General features: G+C 55.7%; 5 protein-coding genes across 5 annotated transcripts; 2 read left to right on the top strand and 3 right to left on the bottom strand.

The window, feature by feature from the left end:
* Positions 1-85: 85 nt before the first annotated feature.
* On the bottom strand, positions 86-1,735 carry N0V89_006257 (uncharacterized protein; the record flags this gene model as incomplete). Its single annotated transcript, XM_056215027.1, has 3 exons — positions 86-482; positions 535-1,289; positions 1,427-1,735. 3 exons carry the CDS (start codon positions 1,733-1,735, stop codon positions 86-88), a joined length of 1,461 nt encoding a protein of 486 aa, XP_056072294.1.
* Positions 1,736-3,562: 1,827 nt separating this feature from the next.
* On the bottom strand, positions 3,563-6,732 carry N0V89_006256 (uncharacterized protein; the record flags this gene model as incomplete). Its single annotated transcript, XM_056215026.1, has 2 exons — positions 3,563-6,673; positions 6,727-6,732. The coding sequence occupies 2 exons, from the start codon at positions 6,730-6,732 to the stop codon at positions 3,563-3,565; spliced, it is 3,117 nt and encodes a 1,038-aa protein (XP_056072293.1).
* Positions 6,733-8,759: 2,027 nt separating this feature from the next.
* GCN20_2 (ATP-binding cassette, regulator of translational elongation) lies at positions 8,760-11,214 on the top strand (the record flags this gene model as incomplete). The annotated part of the gene is made up of 5 exons (XM_056215025.1): positions 8,760-9,554; positions 9,602-9,682; positions 9,731-10,208; positions 10,257-10,343; positions 10,394-11,214. 5 exons carry the CDS (start codon positions 8,760-8,762, stop codon positions 11,212-11,214), a joined length of 2,262 nt encoding a protein of 753 aa, XP_056072292.1.
* Positions 11,215-11,407: 193 nt separating this feature from the next.
* On the top strand, positions 11,408-13,494 carry GCN20_1 (ATP-binding cassette, regulator of translational elongation; the record flags this gene model as incomplete). Its single annotated transcript, XM_056215024.1, has 5 exons — positions 11,408-11,474; positions 12,078-12,429; positions 12,477-13,091; positions 13,156-13,423; positions 13,474-13,494. 5 exons carry the CDS (start codon positions 11,408-11,410, stop codon positions 13,492-13,494), a joined length of 1,323 nt encoding a protein of 440 aa, XP_056072291.1.
* Positions 13,495-15,207: 1,713 nt separating this feature from the next.
* SAH1 (S-adenosyl-L-homocysteine hydrolase) lies at positions 15,208-16,621 on the bottom strand (the record flags this gene model as incomplete). The annotated part of the gene is made up of 2 exons (XM_056215023.1): positions 15,208-16,391; positions 16,447-16,621. 2 exons carry the CDS (start codon positions 16,619-16,621, stop codon positions 15,208-15,210), a joined length of 1,359 nt encoding a protein of 452 aa, XP_056072290.1.
* Positions 16,622-18,864: the final 2,243 nt, after the last annotated feature.

Here is an 18,864-nt window from a genome sequence, read left to right as displayed (position 1 = left end):
TTATGTATATGTAGTAAATCTGCTACCCCTCAGTTCAGATACCAACGCCGCGAAAGCGAATAACCGAATGTTCGATACTCATCCATCAGACCAGCGCCGCCAAAATCCCCGCCCACACAATCCCAAACTGTCCCGCCGTCAGCTTATTCACGCTCGCCGCCCCCGGACTACTCGTGCCCGCGGGTGCGCTCCCCGTCGAACTCGGCGGCAGCCCACTGCTCGGACTCGCATCCTCAGCACTACCTCCATCTTCCCTAGTGACAACCCAGATCTCGCCTGTCGCATCGCTGCTCATGAACAAGCGGCCCTCGGAGTCCCATGCTAGGCCGACAGGCCGGACACACTCGTCAGGGCACTTTGAGAGGTCGGGGTTGGATACCACATCGACGGCGGAGGAGTTGCTGGTAGAGTTTGCGACAGGAGAGCCGGCGCCATCGAAGGCGATGTATGAGAGTTTGTAGCCGATGGGCTCGTCGCGATTCCTTGTGATGTTAGTATCAAGGCTGACTGTAGCATTCTTGAACTTAAACATACCAGGACCCGTGGAAGGTGACCCAAGCAGCGGTGCCGTTTTGGTTGAACTTGATATCCAGTGGTGCCTGATGAGCCTGGAAGGTCAATCGAGGAGCAATTCTGTCGTCCCTGCAGAAAGTATCGTTGAGCGTGGAGTTTTGCTCGTTGATTGCGAACTGCGTGCCTACTTCGATACCCTCGTTGTTTGGGATGTCAGCGACGTTCCAGGCGGCGAAGCAAGTTGGATAGCCGTAGTTGCCTCCCTGGTCGTCAGTCTGTGTGCCGTTGAGGTAGCCGTGGAAGTTCATCTCCTCTCCAGGGTTGTTCTGGTGGATATTCTCGCCTGATCGATTGAAGTTGTCGACGCTGTTTTCGACAGAGTAGATACCCCCTGTCACGGGTTCCTCAGCCACACCCACGGAGTTACGCAGACCCCATCCAAGGAGTAGACCGTCTTCCGCGTACTTGTACGCTGAGTCGGTAGCATTAGTGAGGTTGAAGGCTTTGATGGTAGATACGCCAGTGCTTCTATCGAGGGTGTCGTAATCCAGGTTTGCCTGGCTGCCACGGCTGACGAGGAGCAGTCCAGGTACTTTGCGGGACAGGAGAAGAGTTCGGCTGGAATGTCCAGAAGAGGTGCCGAATCCTCCGATAATTTCTTGCGGACCGGATGTGTTGCGGCCCTGGCTCGCATCGTAGTCCCATGCATAGACTGCGGTGGATGAAGAAGCGTAGAGCGTCTTTCCATCTTCCGAGAGTTCGATTCCGTGGTTCAACTAGATCAGTGTTAGCAAGTACGTATTCAAGGCCATGTTGAGACCCAGCTCATGGCCTTGCGAGTCCAGCCATGAATATCTTCGCGATTCGGATTGATATCGTGCAAGACAGATGATGTATATGATCTTCGACTCACCGACTCGTCCTCAATGATCAAACTTGCGTTGCCATCCTTCCTCGCACAACCCCCATCCCCACTAATCTTAACCCTCGAAATCCCCCGATCCTGCTCAACAAACAACAAACCTCCCTCACTATCAAAGATAATGCCCCTCGGACTCGTCAACTCATTCGCCACAACGTCCGCCCGCCATCCACTCGCAACGCTAGGTGCTGCATTCTTAGGCGCAATCGTTGACGCGCACGCCGAAGCGGATGCAGTAGTACTTTGCGCCCGGACGCCCAGCGCAATATATGCGAGGACCAGTATGCGAGTGAGCGCCATGGTATTCTATTCCGTTGTTGGATGAGGCGAGAGCGGAGCTGAGCACGTCCTTGGCGAATGGTCGTGCGCGGAAGGCCCTGGGGGATCTGACGCGGGGAAGGGGAGCGGTTTGACCCAATCTATATCATGCAGGTACGCCTTGTCGCGAACAAATTGACAAATCGATTATCCTACGCGTCGTGATGTTGTCGTAAGGCAAGCCGTCAACTGGTGCGTGCTGTCGTTCAATACGGCAGCAAGCGTACGAGAAGAGTCACTGCCGGACAAACAGGACAGTGCGTGTCGAATTGAGGAACGCAAGCACTACACAGCTTCCCGCCTTCCTCTTCAATACGAATTCATGCATTCTTCGCGGTGCTTGGCCCGTCGTCATAAGTCACGATGCTCTCGCTGCCCCGCGTAAGCCGAGGGTCTTGGGACGCGGCTACGTTTCAAGGCGCAGAGGGCATTGGCAGCAGAGTACCAGCGCAGTGGCGCATTCTCTAGGGCAGTGGCAAGTGTTTCATCGCTTCGACGTCTTCCGATCCTCCACCATCGGTCTTTGGCTGAACAAAGGGTTTTGTCATCCGATCTACCTTGCATCGTATAGCCGAAGGCGACCAAGGAGCGGCGTTAGTGCAATCGCGCAGTAGGTCGTGCGTCGTATGGAGTGCATGCAGATCCATGTTGAGCATAGGCCTGGCCCTACAGGGAGTGTTTATCCTCAGGCAAAATGTCACTGCACTGTGATGGCTTCTCGGTGTTTACAAGTAGTGATGGTGTACCGCGTTACGGGCTCACGGCTCGTGCGGGCAGATCCGTGCCTAAGGGTAACTTGAACCCTTAGGATATACGGGCTGTACAGCACGGGTGCAACGAAGCCGGAGACGCTCCGTTGTTGAGGCGCTGGACTGCGGGAGCTTGTGTAGACCCCATCCAAAAGAAGCATCGGCCTCAGGCAGGACTCTGGTCACGACTATTATGGACAACCCAGTTGTCAATTTTTCCGTCGCCCGCGCCGCTGAACTTTGTCTATAGCCTACGGTCAGAAGTCCCGAAACGTGCAGCATCCGGAGGAGCGTTGTTCCAGGGAACATCCCTCGCTTCAACTCGAATCGGAGCATCCATCCGCCATAGCATCTCCGCTATGGACAAGGAGCGGCTCGGGTCACAATTCACCATGACATTGCGGCATAATTGGGCACAGCTGTAAGACATATTCGTGTTCTTTATTCTCATACGTGCCGTGCTGCTTGCTAGAGGGGACGGCATCCTGAAGCAAGCAGCTGCATCTGGCCGTCTCAAGCGTCATCGTTGGATCGGTTCGGCTGGACCTAGAACCCCCATTCCTTTTGTACATGCCTAACAAAGTACTGAAAGCGAGATCTGTGCTCTTCGGAGCAAGACTCTGGCAAACGCCTCGTGCACCTGGGTAAACAAGAGGAAATATAACCGACTGCATCAACCATCCAACGTCGACACGTTCCGTAAACAGCATCAAGAGATAGCCCCGCCTTCTCTCTATTCTTCCACGCGTGTACAATGGGTCCGTGTCCACATGAATTACAAAGCCCAAGGCTTCCTCGCGGCTGAACTGTGTGCGTGTAATGGGAAAACGCCGCTGCAAATGCGATAAAGTTGGCTCATAGTAGCCAATAGCAGCATGAAAAGATACAGTAATCGCGAAGCCAAAATGTGGTTTCGACTCGGCTGCTCGAACGCTATCCAGGACTAAGGAAAAGGACCCCAGTTGGAAGGAAATCTTTTTGATGCCAAAGGAAATTTTGGGTTTCAAGCGGGACCTGCACGCTCAAGCGCTGTCATATCCTCTCGCCGTAGCTTCTGGATCTACATGACCGTCATTAGTTTCATCTGCGTAGATAGTTCGTTTTCTGCAAGGTACTCCTTGCTTAACGGGGCCTCGGCTTCTTTATGCGGGCTTGTGCTAGGGCTTGAGTAGAGCCCTTCTGCTTCTCGCAACGTTTGTTTGACCCTGTGAGTCAACCCATTGACGTGCGGGACAATGCGTCGAAGGGTTGCGGTATCGAATGGGACTTTCTTCGTAGACTGTGGGGTTTGCACATCCATGAGAGACTCATGAGTACTTCTCCTCTTCTGCAGCGCCTCTATGATGGAGCGAGCCTTTGCTTCGGAATCTTTCCTAGGCCGTCCAACGTGATGGGTGATGTCCGCAAGGGTAGAAGGCGATTCGAACCTGGACTTGGGAGGTACGGGCGAAGATTGCGGTCCAAATATTTGATGGTTCGGTGGAAGAATAGTCTTTCTCCTGGAGCTGTTGTTAGGGGGAGACTTGGATGGCGTGTTGCGTTTGCCGAGCGCGCTGCTTGCTAACCCCGACCTGCGCTTCTCTGCGCCATTAGGAATAGGACTAGAGCGTGACACGTCATCGAAGGCAACTTCGTCGAAGCCAGGCGATGATGCTGGAGATAAGCGAGGGACGCCCTCGTGCTCGGCTTCTTGGTCGGCAAGGTCGATCATAGCGTCCACCTCTTCCCACATCGCGACATGTGGGCCGTCAAGGATACCTAGGCAGGCGGCTCGGACTCTTTGCTCCTTGAGCTCTTCGATCAGGAGCCCCCACTCGCGCAAAAGACCGATGTTCGCGAGAACGTTGTTCTGCTGCTCTTGGATATGATTGGGGACCACCATTGCCATGCCGCTGTCAACCCTCGGCGATTGAACTGTACCCGGTGCACTTGTCTCTTCGTCCACATCGGAGAAATCGAAGTCGTCGTTCCAATCTTCAGTAACCCCTTTGCTTCCTACACCCCAGGTGCCGAACTTATTGGTGACAACTGTGCTACGTTTCCCTGTAGCATCCGGGACGACAGGCACACTTTGGCTGCGGGCGTGCAACCCGCTAGGCGCTCGTCGACCAACAATTCGACCACCCCTACGATCTGCGTCCTTCTTCCCATGTACTGTGCTCGGACGTGGCGGTGTACGATTGCCTGAGCTTTTATCGGCAGGTTGCTGCTCTGACCAATCGAATATGCTACTGCGAGCATCCCTATCACCGTGATCGAAGTTGGGATGTTGCGGAGTCGTAGGCTTTGGACTAGATTTCGAAGCGAATAACTGTGGCGTGTGACGCCCGAGCGGAACAGGCGTAGCTACGAGCATGGCTGGCAGGCGTGGTGGTAGATCGCCCCAAGAGTCTTCGTCATCATCATCTACCGACCATGCGCTGCTGCTGCCATCATCTTCGATCCTTGAATCCCATTCGAGTCTTCCCAAGTTTAGAGGCTTCGGCATATCCGGAGGCGAAGAGGGTATCAGGTTGGGGAAGAGCGGCGCAGTGCTGCCTCGCGAATAGGTAGGTGAATCGTGAATGGACCGGTCGGGGACAACGGTGCGCACCGGGGTCGAGATGCTCTCCTCTTCCTCGGCGATGCTTAGTTGCCCGGGAGCAGCATCGAGCGTCTGCTCCCGGAAGGTTCCTTTGGGGAGGAGATCGCGCAGCGCTGTGACTTTGACCTTGGATGGGGGCGACTCATCAAATATAGTCTCTATGCGCGGGCCACGAGCGCCCGACGTACTCCTTGCACCGCCCGTGCGCAGCGAATCAAAGACGGTTTCACTTTGGATGTCTGCATCTTCCTCGTCCCCTGTCCCTGCTCCGCGGGCATCGTTATCTGAGCCTACTAATGTCGAGGCCTGTTCGGACGGAGCCATGGAGTTTCGGGATGGCCGTGCACCCGTCTGAGCCACCGTTGGCGAGGGCGGCGGCTGATTGGTAGCGGCTGCGGCTGAGTGTTTGACATCGTCCGGGCGCATTGACTCTGTGGTAGGATCTGCCTTCGAAGCGGCGCGATGGGGTGGTTCAGGCAGCGGTGACGCGAGCGAGGCTGCAAGAGCACCATGTCGTGCTTTAGGGTGGGGTCCCGACGAGGTCGATATCTCGCGTCGAGCAAGCGCGGGGTCGGTCAGGTCTCGCCGACCGGAGACAGCTCCGGATTCTCCATGCGCAGTACTACTTCGACGTTTTTCCATCGTAGAGAGGGGGTCGGAGCTCACCCTCCTTTGACTGATCTTGCGTACCAGATTTGCTCCGGGAAGTCCAGTAGTCCGTGGCTTGGAAGCTGGAGAAAGCAAATTGCTGATGGAGAAGGAGCGTCTCGCACGTGTCGCGTTGCTGTCGGCATTGTCAACAGGCGAGCGGTCGTGTTTACGGTCCACGGTTTGGGATGGATCACCCTGCGATGCTGGAATGACAGTGGGACTGAGCGGCGTGCCAGGTCTGCTCGCGAAGTACAAGCTGTCGGTCTCTTCTTCAGTTTCCGAATCCTCGACCACGTGTGAAGCTGCACCTGCCGAAACAGAGCGAGCCATCAGCAGCGTTGGCCTGTGCATCTTGTCCATTGGAAATATCCTCTTTATAGCCTTTGCGTTCGACGACAAAGCTCCCTTGCGCTTTGACAGTGTCTTCTCTTTTGTCACTCTTGCCGTGAAGAAGTGCGTGTACTCGACCTCGCTTTCCGTACTCGGCTGCAGTTGCTGGTCGTCCGAAGAGGGATTCTCGACGGTCATCTCAAGCAGGGCTGTCCGATGTTGCAGCGTGGCAGAGCGTTGGTGGCTGGTGGCAGGGCGGCGAAACGACGGCAGCCGAGACGTGTTGTTCTGGGCTGGTCTTTCTTGAGAACCGCGGACCGACGACGAGCGTTTGACAAGCTTGTTGGGCGGTAGCGGAGCGGGAGGTCGGTCACCCGGGATCATGGGTGCGGTGGAGCCGTCATGCGAGAAAGCCATTGAACCGTTGGAGCACGACACAGAGGGCGAGAGGGGGCCAGGGCTGGTGTCTCGGCTGGAGGGCTGCGAGTTGGATATGGTGGAGAGGCGCTTGATCCAGGACGCCCTCCTTGACTGTGGGCGCGCGGCAGGGTCCAGCTCGTTTATGTTCAGTTCACCTGGAGGTGTGTAACCGGTCCCGATGGGGCCCTGCAGTGGTTGCGAGGCCGGGTCGCCGACCGTCAATCGCCTCAGAGGTCGACGTTCATGACTACTGAAGCGGGCTGCTGTTGTGGGAGCGCGCGAGGTCGCAGGGCGTGGATGGGGCGCGCTGGGCGGGGGAGCGGCGGCGGCGGCGGTGAATGTCGCAGCGGTGGTGGTTTGCACAGCAGCTTGCGTTGACGGGCGACCCAGCTCGTTTTGTGCTGAAGCGGCTTTCCTCTTCCTCGACGGGTACGGGGGTTCTGTTTCTCGACCGAATCCTAGCCCGAGTGCGGAAGCACCAAGCAGAGTTGCAGTGGCAGCAAGCTGTATCACGGCAATGCGTCAGTAAAGCACTTGTGCGACGGCGGGCAGAGATGGCATGTACGGGTTGGGCAAGCTGCCGCCGCTCTCGGGGCCAGCGCCGTGAAGGCGTCGAGTCGCAAAACAACGGATGCAAGGGACAGGAGGCAGCGCAGCGCAGGCAGAGCCGCAACACACACACGACGGCGAGGGAGGAGAGGCTCTAGTATTTACCGTGGGAACCGTTTTCATCCTCTTTCTTTATTGACTGGGCCGCCAGACGGGCTCACTCGAACGCGATGCTACTGCTCGTGACGGCGCCGTGAGCATGCTGGCAGTCGGTGTACCTTGGTACTCTCGCTGCAGGCGTCGGACGGTGGGGTCGCCTACTACGTATGCTCACAGCAAGCACTGCATCTCGGAGCAAGGAGGAAGAGGGGAGGCAGCCTACGGGCTGAGCAAAGTGGAGTCTCGAGGGAGCGCGGAGGCAAGAAGAAATCCGGTGCTGCTTGCTTCTGGGATCGTCGACCAAGACGCGCCGCTAAGGTTTAGCGAGCTGTTGCCGGTGAATTGGGCCCAGTGTTGTGTATGGCGGAATGTCAAAACACGCGCTCAGACGTCGTTCGCGCCGACTGGAGCGCCTCAGGCTGCTGCAATTCCTCTTGCCTCTTTGTTTGCTGCCAGGACCGCCGATCAGAGCAAGCAGCTTGTGCTGTGCAGCTGCAGGCCGCGCATTGACAGTCTCCATGTGCGTTGATACACGGCGCATGGAGCTACTGCCATGGCGCGCGGTGCAATCAGGGACAAGTCCCTCGCAGCTTGGAATCGTGGTAGACTATTTTGGGCGCGTTACTGGATGCACAACGCACGCCGGCGATTCGCGAGCCGGACAAGCTGCTCGCGAAGCCCTGCAACCGCAGAGTGGAGATTTGTTTGTTGACGATGCGCAGCCTCAGCCCGCCGTCCCACGCCGCCCTGTTCTTTGTCCATCTATCTGACGTGCTCATGCCTATCGCAGCTGGCCAACCCCACTGCAAGGCCGCATCATGGTCCGAGAAGGATGGCGGAACCGGCTGCCTCCCAATTGCATCTGCCATCGGGCGGCCGAAACAGCAGGCACGTCAGCCCCAGAGCAAGGCGGAGAAGCGCGACCAGCAAGAGTTTGATGGTTCGAGGGCGGTATTAGCCATAGCACGCGGCGTGCCCACTCGGTGCTTGCAGCATGGCAAACACGCCTGGGGACACGGCCAGCTACACCAATGCCGTCTGCGTCGACTACAGCAGCAGCAGCAAAGACGCCGTGGGCTCGCACAGCTCCGGCACACACGGCAGGACTCAGTGCTTTTGGCAGGAGCGCGTCAGGGCGGCACTGTTGGCGGCTGATGCGAGACGGCTCGCGAACGCGGATGATGGACCAGAGATGCACGTAGCCGGGAGATCCTGGAGGCGATTCAAGCGAAAGAGGCAAATGTGCTCCTGCGCTGCGGCCGGCGTCTCTGCTCTCTAGTTCCTCAGGCCTTCGACCACCGCCATTGGCTGCGGCTGCTTTGGCGTAGCCCCAAACACATCCACAAACCGTCGCTTCGTCAGACGTTGCGCTGCGCTCTTGTACCGGCACCGCACCAGCAAAGACTTGTCGCCGCTGCACCGAGAGCGAAACGATAGCCTCGTCGACGCAGCACGCCGAGCCCATCTTCCGTTTTCCCACGAGCGAGACCGTGCCGACGCCACACGTCGTCTGAAATTTGAATCCCACAGTGACCGCGTCGGACAAGCCTCCACCCGCAGCACCATGGAAGCTGAAATCAGAGCCCAGATCCCTGGCATCGACCCCGTCCTTTCGGATTACTCGGTTGGCTACCTGACCCATGCTGCCAACTCTTTCACCTCTGACGCGGACCCCAATGGCCCTTCTCCCCTTGAGGAAGCCGCTGCTAGCATCACCGCCTTGCTCCTTTCCGCATCGGGCGACCTCAGTGCGCAGAATGAGACCACGATCCACAACCTCGTAGACAAGTTCATTTCGCGCCTCAATGCCCAGAACGGCACCGACGGCGAGCGCCGCCAGATGGCCCCGTCAGCCCGGAAGCTGGATCAAGCAATCCACGTGGGCTCGCGGACGCACATGTCCACCACGCTCGGGCTGGCCGGCGGTGGCGTTGATCTTGAGTCTGCCAACGCCCGCAAAGTAGAGTCCAGGGTCGACCGCAAGAAGCTTGAGAAGGCCGAACGCAAGCTCAAGGCAAAGCAGGACCGCAAGGAATTCAAGAACGTCGAGTATGAGGCGTCTAAGCTGCTCAACCAGCCAAATGAGACCCAGAGCTATGAGGACTTCTACATGCAGGTCAACCCATTGATGTTGGGCTCAGATGCTAGCGCAAAGAGCAAGGACATCAAGATTGACAGCTTTGACATCTCCATCAGTGGCCAGCGTATACTGTCAGACACGTCTCTAACCCTTGCCTATGGTCGTAGGTACGGTCTAGTAGGTCAGAATGGTATCGGTAAATCCACACTCTTGAGGGCTTTGAGTCGTCGTGAGGTGGCGATTCCGACGCATATCTCGATTCTACACGTCGAGCAAGAGGTAATGTCGAACATGACTGTGATAGCTTCAGTGACTGACCGTGACAGATCATGGGTGACGACACTCCGGCATTACAAGCGGTCTTGGATGCCGATGTTTGGCGGAAGCACCTTCTCAAGGAGCAGGATGTGAGCATCTGTACATTTCTAAGAGAGACTTGATCTAATCTTGCATAGAAAATCACCAAAGAGCTAGCTGAACTGGAAGCAGAGCGCGCCACCATGGCCGATACATCAGCTGATGCAGCCGCACTGGACAAGCAGCGAGAAGGTCTTGACCAAACTCTGAGTGACGTTCACTCTAAGCTTGCTGAGATGGAGTCTGACAAGGCCGAATCTCGAGCAGCTAGCATCTTAGCAGGTCTGGGATTTTCTACAGAGCGTCAACAGTTTGCTACGAGAACATTCTCCGGTGGTTGGAGGATGAGATTGGCTCTCGCGCGAGCACTGTTCTGCGAACCCGATCTGCTCTTGTTGGATGAACCGTCGAACATGTTGGACGTTCCATCCATCACGTTCTTAGCAAACTACCTCCAAGGATATCCAAGCACTGTGTTGGTCGTATCTCACGACAGGGCGTTCCTGAACGAGGTAGCCACCGACATCATCCACCAACATTCAGAGCGCCTCGACTACTACAAAGGCGCTAACTTTGGTACGTTCGCGTCATTCAGGCTCTGTGAGACATGGCTAATTGTATTAGAATCGTTCTACGCCACCAAGGAAGAACGGCGCAAGACAGCTAAGCGAGAATACGAAAAGCAAATGGAAGTGCGCGCCCATCTGCAAGGTTCGTATATGCACGGTCAATCCTCCGTTTTATGGCTGACCTATTTGCAGCCTTCATCGACAAATTCAGGTACAATGCAGCGAAGTCGTCAGAAGCACAGTCCAGGATCAAGAAGCTTGAGAAAATGCCGGTGCTACAAGCCCCGGAAGCTGAATATAGCGTGCATTTTAAGTTTCCTGAAGTGGAGAAGATGTCTCCGCCCATCATTCAGATGAGCGGTGTCACCTTCGGCTACAGTCCAGACAAAATCTTGCTAAAGAATGTTGACCTGGATGTGCAGCTCGACTCCCGGATTGGCATTGTCGGCCCCAATGGTGCGGGAAAGACAACAGCTCTAAAGCTGCTCATCGGCGCCCTCGCGCCGACATCAGGTTTGATATCACAGAATCCTCGTCTTCGAGTGGGCTTCTTCGCGCAACACCACGTCGACGCCTTGGACCTGAACGACAGCGCAGTGGGCTTCATGTCGAAGAAGTACCACGGCAGGACGGACGAAGAGTACCGCCGTCACCTCGGCGCTTTCGGTATCACGGGCATGACCGGTCTGCAGAAGATGGAGCTGCTATCTGGAGGTCAGAAGTCTCGTGTCGCCTTCGCATGTTTGTCTCTGCAAAACCCGCACATTCTCGTACTTGACGAGCCGTCCAATCACTTGGATATTGAAGCGATGGACGCGCTCTCCGACGCGCTGCAGAAGTTCGAGGGCGGTGTGCTGATGGTCAGCCACGACGTGACGATGTTGCAGAACGTCTGTAAGAGCTTGTGGGTGTGCGACAACGGCACAATCGAGCATTTCGATGGCACGGTCAAGGACTACAAGAAGAGGATTACCGCGCAAGCCAACGAGGCGGGTGTAGTTGCGAAACACTAAGCTAGTCGTGATGGGTAGTAGCAGAGTACAATAGATCTGATCGGTTTTGTACCTGCGATAAGCGCATGTGCCTCCCACGTCACCCGTGACACCCGTTGATGGTCGCATTGGTATGCGCGTGAGGCCAGAAGTAGAATCCATCCCGTACATAAGTACCTCGTCACTAGCTGCGATCTCGAGTGTGTTTGCTTTCATGAACATGTACTCTGCCGCTCGTGTTGGTCAGGACACTCCTAACGGCTGTAGGAAGCCGCTCCTAGGTTGGCAGCGGGGTAATTTGAACTGAACGGCCGCGATACGCAGGGATAGGATACGATCTATCGTCACTTGAGACAACCTCACAGCTGTGCAAGCTGGCAACGATAAAGCTGTGGTCTCGGGACTCGACAACGACCACATATGCTGGGTGGGGTTCCTAGGTGATGAACAGCAGGCGGGAAGCGCGCTACGGGCCCGTGCGCGAGCCCCAGAGCTTGGCACCTTCCAAGATTCACCGCACTCGACCTCATCCCATCACGCACCTCTCCGACACCGCTCCCGACGCTGCATACTGCGGGCCTCCAATGCTTCTGGCCTACCTGTGACTCGACTGCGCGCCCACACATCTCCACTACGCTGCCAGAGCGCCGTGCCCTGAAACCCGCCCAGCTACTCCCGCCCAATACACAGTACAACCGGCATCTTGTCGCATACGCAGGCTTTCGATACCCACGGCTTGTCCGTAGTCACTCCTTTGCCTCACCACTCCTGCGATAGCAGCGACGCTCGTCCACCTTACACGGTCACTGCCTCCGCAGAAGACCCAGGAACTCTCGCTACAGCCGGTGAATCTCCGTACCCCCCTCCCTTATACTTTCCTTCAGAACACGGCAACGAGGACCCCGACAAGGACTGTGAAGAAGACGACAACGAATCGCCGCCAGCGTTCACTCCTGCACCGCCTTTTACTGAGTCCTCGTCCTCTGCAACCGCCTGTGCTGAGACCAAGGCCGCGCTCCCACGCGACACCAAAGACGGGTCCAGCAGCAAGGACATCGACGACGGCGAACCGCCGCCACCCTATAGCGAAGGATACAGTCCGCTTGAATCGTTCACATACGTCATGGCGTCTGCAGGAGGTCCCGCAAGCATCATCACGCAGGTGTCGCAGCAGAGCGGTGGTCCACCAATAAACACGCTCGGCGGATCCGATGAGAACATCACGCTCGAGCTGAGGTAGGCAAGCAATATGAAACAATTGCTTCGAAGCTGACCAGTCACAGAGGAAACCGCTTCACGCTCTCTCGTGACGAGCTCCTTACTCTCCCGGAATTTGTTCTTCTATCTCTCTTTCCTAATGGACTTCTCCCCGATGGCCACATGAATCAGTATCACGACGGTGATGTATACCCTGTCGATGTTGGTGCCCCCGATCTCTCTTCTCCTCCCAACGTCCGCTTCAACTCCGTTCAAGCGATCCGTTATCATCTCTCCAACCCCGCATTATACTTATCTGACAATCTCTACGCTTCTCAGTATGATCCCAACTCCCTCCAATACATGCTGGAGTTTTTTCGAACTGTTGCCCAGACCATCCCTGCATCGCCCCCTTCTCCTTCTGCCGTTCCAGAGCACCCGACCGAAGCCCACGCCATTGAGCCCATGCACGGTTCCGCACGAGACATGCTGCAGGACCGTGCGGGTATCATCGTGCTTCGAGAAGATCTAGATTTCTATGTGATCCCGCCTCACCGCGACATCTCTCAGCCCGACATGATCGAAGTAAAGCGAGCGGCCGGTGAGGCACTCCTCAAGCAAGACGGTATCTTCTCCGGCCTACGAAAGAGCGAGGAGCCTGGAACGACCGAGCAGCATCTGATTGAGATGTTGACGGCAGGGTAAGACTCAATCCCCTTTGATCCATCTTCCTTTTTCAAGAACCTCCCATTGATTTCAAACTAGCGGCTTCAACCACGATGACCGGTGGGGCCACCGAGCCGGAGAGCCGAACAAGGCCGTTATTTGCAGCATCGCGTTGGCCCGTTTACGAACCGACATCAAGGGCAACGACTTGGCCAACAGCAATGCGGTAGGTATGGCCCAGAAGCTGCTCCTCTTCTGGAGGAAGCCTGCCCGACGATGCTGGTGGGAAGGTGTAGAGCTCGACAACGTTAGGGGTGTTGAAGGCAAGCTCAAGGTGTGGATCAGGAGAGTCTGGACGCTGGAGATGGTATGTCTCACGCTCGGTTGTTCACGAAGAGTCAGCTAACACGTATTCAGAGTGTCATTGGTCTACGCTGATGACTTGGACCAAGCATGCATGCGGTTTCCTTTTGTTCATCTGGTGTGCATTTCATCTTCGCTTGACGACGACTTCCCTTCTCAACTACCTTTCAGTCTGCTGTTCTGTTCATTTTTCCGCGCATTCTTGCAAAAGCGGGGATTTTCTGTTGTCCTTTTTTTGTTCCTTTCGTTGTTTGATACCTCCTTCGTCTCCTGAGATCCACATCATGGACCGGGCGTATGTCTGTTGGATATCCATAGCAAGCGGCATTGTTCACGCGATACCATTCGGAAGAAGCAGCGGAGGGCCCGAATAAGGCGTGTTTTGGGCGTTTGACTCTACCTAGGCGGAAGTACATATTGTATAGAAGTAGGCATCAATATAAGGATGTGTAATATCGACTTGGGAGATGTCTAGGTATGCATGCCATGTCTCAACGACGCATGCATCCATTCGAGATGTGATCTCTGGCTCCGAGACTCGAGATCGGCCTCTCCAGTTCCCTTGCTGGGCTTCTGGAACCTCCACCAGGAAAAGCAACGCGAAGATGAAACGTCGTTTCGTGCGTTTCTCTGGTACCGACGAAGCCTCTGTACAGCACGGGAAGTTCCTCGGTACACATGTCCTGCTGGATGTCACCTTGGGCTATTGCATGCGCTAAGGCACGTCCTAAGGGATGTTTCTGAACGTACATCCGCGTGGTTCACAGCAGGTAGGACGGCAGGCGTGGCTGAAACGCGACTAGAGCATGCGGAGAGGAGACGGGTAGGCGGGCTTTGACGGCTGCCTAATGCAATGCAAGCTCGTTGTCGTCGAACAGCACGATAGTAGTGCATCCATATGTACAGTCCAGCTGTCAAGGGAGGGCGTTGGCGTGGTGGCGCGGCGTGAAACGTAATCTGAGGAAACGAAGGGGGAGGTACTACGTTCGTTTCTCAAGTGAAGGGTACATTGTGAGTCAAGCTCAAGCTGTACGCTCGCAGGTCGCGAAACCCCACGTATCCGATGCCGCGGAGCAAGGCCAGAAGCTGTTGTGGTAGCTAGCTGTCAGATGCTGGGCTGCATGTGGTGCACTCAGACTGTGGTGCGAAGGGTAAGAGCGTAGTATTTGCGAGCAGGTGCGAGGGAGTGGGGGGTAACGCAAGGAGAGGCAAAGAAATGGTCACGTCTTCGCCTGGTGAGAAGGTTACGAGGCTCGGGTATGCGACGACGGCGAGATGCGCTGGCGTTGCAGGTGTCAGTTGGATAGACCGGGCCGATGTGGAGGTCGACGAGAAGAGTTGGGCAGTCCTGCGTCGACGCTGTGGAGTCGAGTGTAGTGCATGATGAGGCTGGTGGACATCCGAAAGCTTATACGAAAATCGAAGGGAAATAGAGTTTTGTGTTGCAGCAAGTGGGTGTGGAACCCACGTATCTGGATTGACATCCCATCCGTGTACGGACGATGGGCAGGTGCGCTTCGAGCATTCTGCTACGCAGCGACCTTGTGTTCTACCTAAAGTAGTCTCTTCTTGCGTTTCCCACGCTCATACAGTATTCCATCACCGCGTGTTTGGCCATGGTTGAAAGGCCAAACGGATGATATACATGTCAAGTTATTATTAACGCCGGTTTCCAATCCCCAGTCCCCAAAATCTAAACAATGTCTGCCGTTGAGGCAAAAACTTTTCGAAATGGTATCATCCCAACTCATAACGTCGTGTTGAACTCTTGAACAAATGAAAAGAAATCTAGTAGCGGTAGATGTCGCTCTTGAAAGGACCGGCCTTGGGCAGACCGAGGTACTCGGACTGGACGTCGGTGAGGACGGAGAGCTCAGCGTTGACGTGGGCAAGGTGGAGGTTGGCGACCTGCTCGTCGAGCTGCTTGGGCAGGGTGTAGACACCGACCTCGAGCTTGCCAGAGTTGCCGAACTCGATGAACTTCTTGGCGAAAGCGTCGTCGCCGGCCTTGTAGAGGTAGATCTGGGCGAGGACCTGGTTGGTGAAAGAGCAGGACATGACGAAGGAAGAGTGACCGGTGGCACAGCCCAAGTTGACGAGACGACCGTCAGCGAGGAGGATGATGTGGCGGCCGTTCTTCATGAGGAAGCGGTCGACCTGGGGCTTGATGTTGGTGACGGACTTGGCGTTAGCTCGGAGCCAGGCAACGTCGATTTCAATGTCGAAGTGACCGATGTTGCAGACAATGGCGTCCTCGGGCATGGCCTCGAAGTGCTCGCCAATGAGAATGTCACGGCAGCCAGTGGTGGTGACGAAGATCTGACCCTGGGAAGCGGCCTTCTCCATGGTGGTGACCTGGTAGCCGGAAACGGCGGCCTGGAGGGCGTTGATGGGGTCGATCTCAGTGACGAGGACGCGGGCACCCATGCTGCGGAGAGCATCGGCACAGCCCTTGCCGACATCACCGTAACCAGCAACGACGGCGACCTTACCAGCGATCATGACATCGGTGGCACGCTTGATACCATCGACGAGGGACTCACGGCAGCCGTACAAGTTGTCGAACTTGGACTTGGTAACAGAGTCGTTGACGTTGATGGCGGGAACGAGAAGGCCGTGGTCCTTGTTCTTGAGCATTCGGTAGAGGTGGTGGACACCGGTGGTGGTCTCCTCGGACACACCGTAGCAGTCCTTGAGCATCTCGGGGTACTTCTTGTGGACAAGGGCAGTGAGGTCACCACCGTCGTCGAGGATCAAGTTGAGGCGCTTGTCATCCTTGAAGGCAGTGAGCTGCTGCTCCAAGCACCAGTTGTACTCCTCCTCGGTCTCGCCCTTCCAGGCGAAGACGGGGACACCGGAGGCGGCAATGGCGGCAGCAGCGTGGTCCTGGGTGGAGAAGATGTTGCACGAGGTCCAGGTGAGCTCAGCACCGAGCTCCTTGAGGGTCTCGATGAGGACGGCGGTCTGGATGGCTGCAAACGTGTTAGTTTCAAGTGAGGGGCAATGGAGGGGTAAGAATTGGCGTACTCATGTGCAGGCAACCAGCAATGCGGGCACCCTTCAAGGGCTGCTCGCCGGCGTACCTGGTGCGGGTCTGCATCAGACCAGGCATCTCATTCTCAGCGAGCTCGATCTCGCGGCGACCGAAGGCCGCGAGCGAGATATCGGCAACCTTGAAGGTGTGGGCGGGCTGTCCAGACATGATTGCGGCTGGGGAGTGTGAATATAGAGGAATTTAGGGATGTAGAGGGAGGAAGGAGTGAGTGAGAGGACTGAGAGGAAAGAAGGGTCTTTAGTGGAGGGGCAGAGCTTTTTGTCTCGTCGGCAGTTTGGGCCCCGCCGCAGAAGTCACCGACACCAACCCCGCGAGGCGCTTAGGCCCGGGTTGGCTACGCGCTAACGCAGACCTTCGACACCGAGCATGCAGAGAAACCCCGTTTAGACGGGCGTGGTTTGGCGGGCGTTATCTGGGAATGCCACCTGTCGAAGTAGTTGACATCCATCTTCACTTCTTGCGGCAATTGATGATACATTATGGGGCTGGATACGCTGGCGTCTGGCCAACCTTGTGAAGACCCCAGCCCTTCATGTCTGCGAGACACGCTCCCATTCGCCACCGTCTTGCTGATCTAGCCTTACTACGGAGAGCCGACTGTAAGCCTCCGACTATGTGCTCCGATATCGAAAAGGTCGAATGTAGATCTACCTTGGGTGGAATAAGTATCCGCGAGGAATGCTCTTTGTTTTTTTTATGTTCACAAGCAAAACAACAAGTCTGGCTTCTGCTGTCTATGTGACTACCAAATTCCAATGTTCTGCTTCTGCTTCTCTACGTCTCTGGCCAGCCTCAATTCGCCGAGGCCATAATGCCGGTCATGTTCCTTCCACTGCCCGTCAACTTTCGAGCCTGACCACACATCGAATAGTATCTGTACCAATATCTCCAGTCAGAAACCGGCAGCCATCGACTCGATCGTGTTCTCGGTTACCGTCGTGGTTACATTCTACTTGGCCTGGAGTACCTTCATGGCGGTCTCGCATGACCCGACATGTATGGGGCGCAATGATAAAACTTCACCAGAAATGTCGGTCGCACTATGTGAAGCCGCTACTGTGGTCCTCGATTCGCCGTGTCGGCAGATCTCATTGATGGGCCCGGAATCCATACCTTTCCCACTATAATACGAGCACTGCTCGGCAAATTTGAGATCGAAAGCAGTAATCCATCGAACGACCTCACAGATTCGTCGCACCACCTCCCCATCCTGAGCACCACCTCTGTACAGTCCAGCAGGCCCCGACCATTCCCTTGCTACCACGCAAGCCCCGTAAACGCTTCCGTTCTCGACTGGCGAAACTAGCTCAAAGAGCTTTCTCATCTCTCCGACCGATACGACAACAAACGCCGTCCCAATTTCTCGACCCTCGAAATAAATCCACCACCATGGCCAGAAACTTCATACACTTCCAGTCCACCATCGTCAAAGCTCTCCACGGCTTGACCTCGAGCGCTTATCACATTCTGAGCCGACCTCTGGTGTTGCTAATTGAGTACAGTGATGACCGCTTCAGGTACATGAATGCGTACCATCGCCATTCTTGATCACATCTCCGGTTCGAAAAAATTGGGAGTAAAATGAAAGCAACATGAATCCGACTCCCTCCGATACGCAGACAAGAGCAGGAACTATAGGATTTGATGCAAAGCCGCATTTGAAGAGACCGTTCATAACGAACTCATTGTATCGCTCGAGGACACGACCTCACCACGAGCGGACTATAGTCCCCACATTCGGACCAGGGATGTCGATGCCATACAGCAGTAAAACAAGACTACCCTCGATTTCCATCCGCTCCCAAAGAGTCGCCTGTTAGCAATGTCCTTCCTCTTACGGTCTTTCCGGGCAAGAAAGTGCGCAGACTCCATGAGCTTCCGAGCCGCCTTTTCGGCGCCGCAGCAAGACACAGCACAGAAAAGCACCTTATGCCGCAATAATTGAATGATCGAAATACCAGGATGGTGGTGTAGAAGACAAAGCCAGCAATGGGGAGAAATATATATCCTTGCGACTCCATCGACTGCAGCTCTTGTGCTGACATGGGATACGGCCGTACGATACCAGGTTACAACTTCGAACACGCGTTATACAGCGAGTCACCCTAGGCTACCTTATCAGCTACCAAGCTTGCCGCCGATTGTCCAACGCTTGAAACGAGGACCCTGAGAATGTGGCACTAATGAAATTCAGTTCCTGTGTCGACCGCTGTGATGGGGATTTTCTAGAAATGTGATTTGCAGAGCCAGCTGCGGTCAAAGTTGGAGAAGCCGAAGGACGCATGTCTCTAACACGTTTTGCATTTCTCCAGAGTTTTGGTGCCTGCAATGCGGCGGGCAGCGTGAGGGAAATGACTTCACTGGAGGGCCTATTAATATGTGAGGCGTGA

The sequence above is a fragment of the Didymosphaeria variabile genome (assembly GCF_027946475.1).
Source record: "Didymosphaeria variabile strain IMI 356815 chromosome Unknown scaffold_4, whole genome shotgun sequence".
Taxonomy (NCBI): domain Eukaryota; kingdom Fungi; phylum Ascomycota; class Dothideomycetes; order Pleosporales; family Didymosphaeriaceae; genus Didymosphaeria; species Didymosphaeria variabile.
Note: the sequence above shows the minus strand (reverse complement) of the source record. Positions and strands in the feature narration are given on the sequence as shown.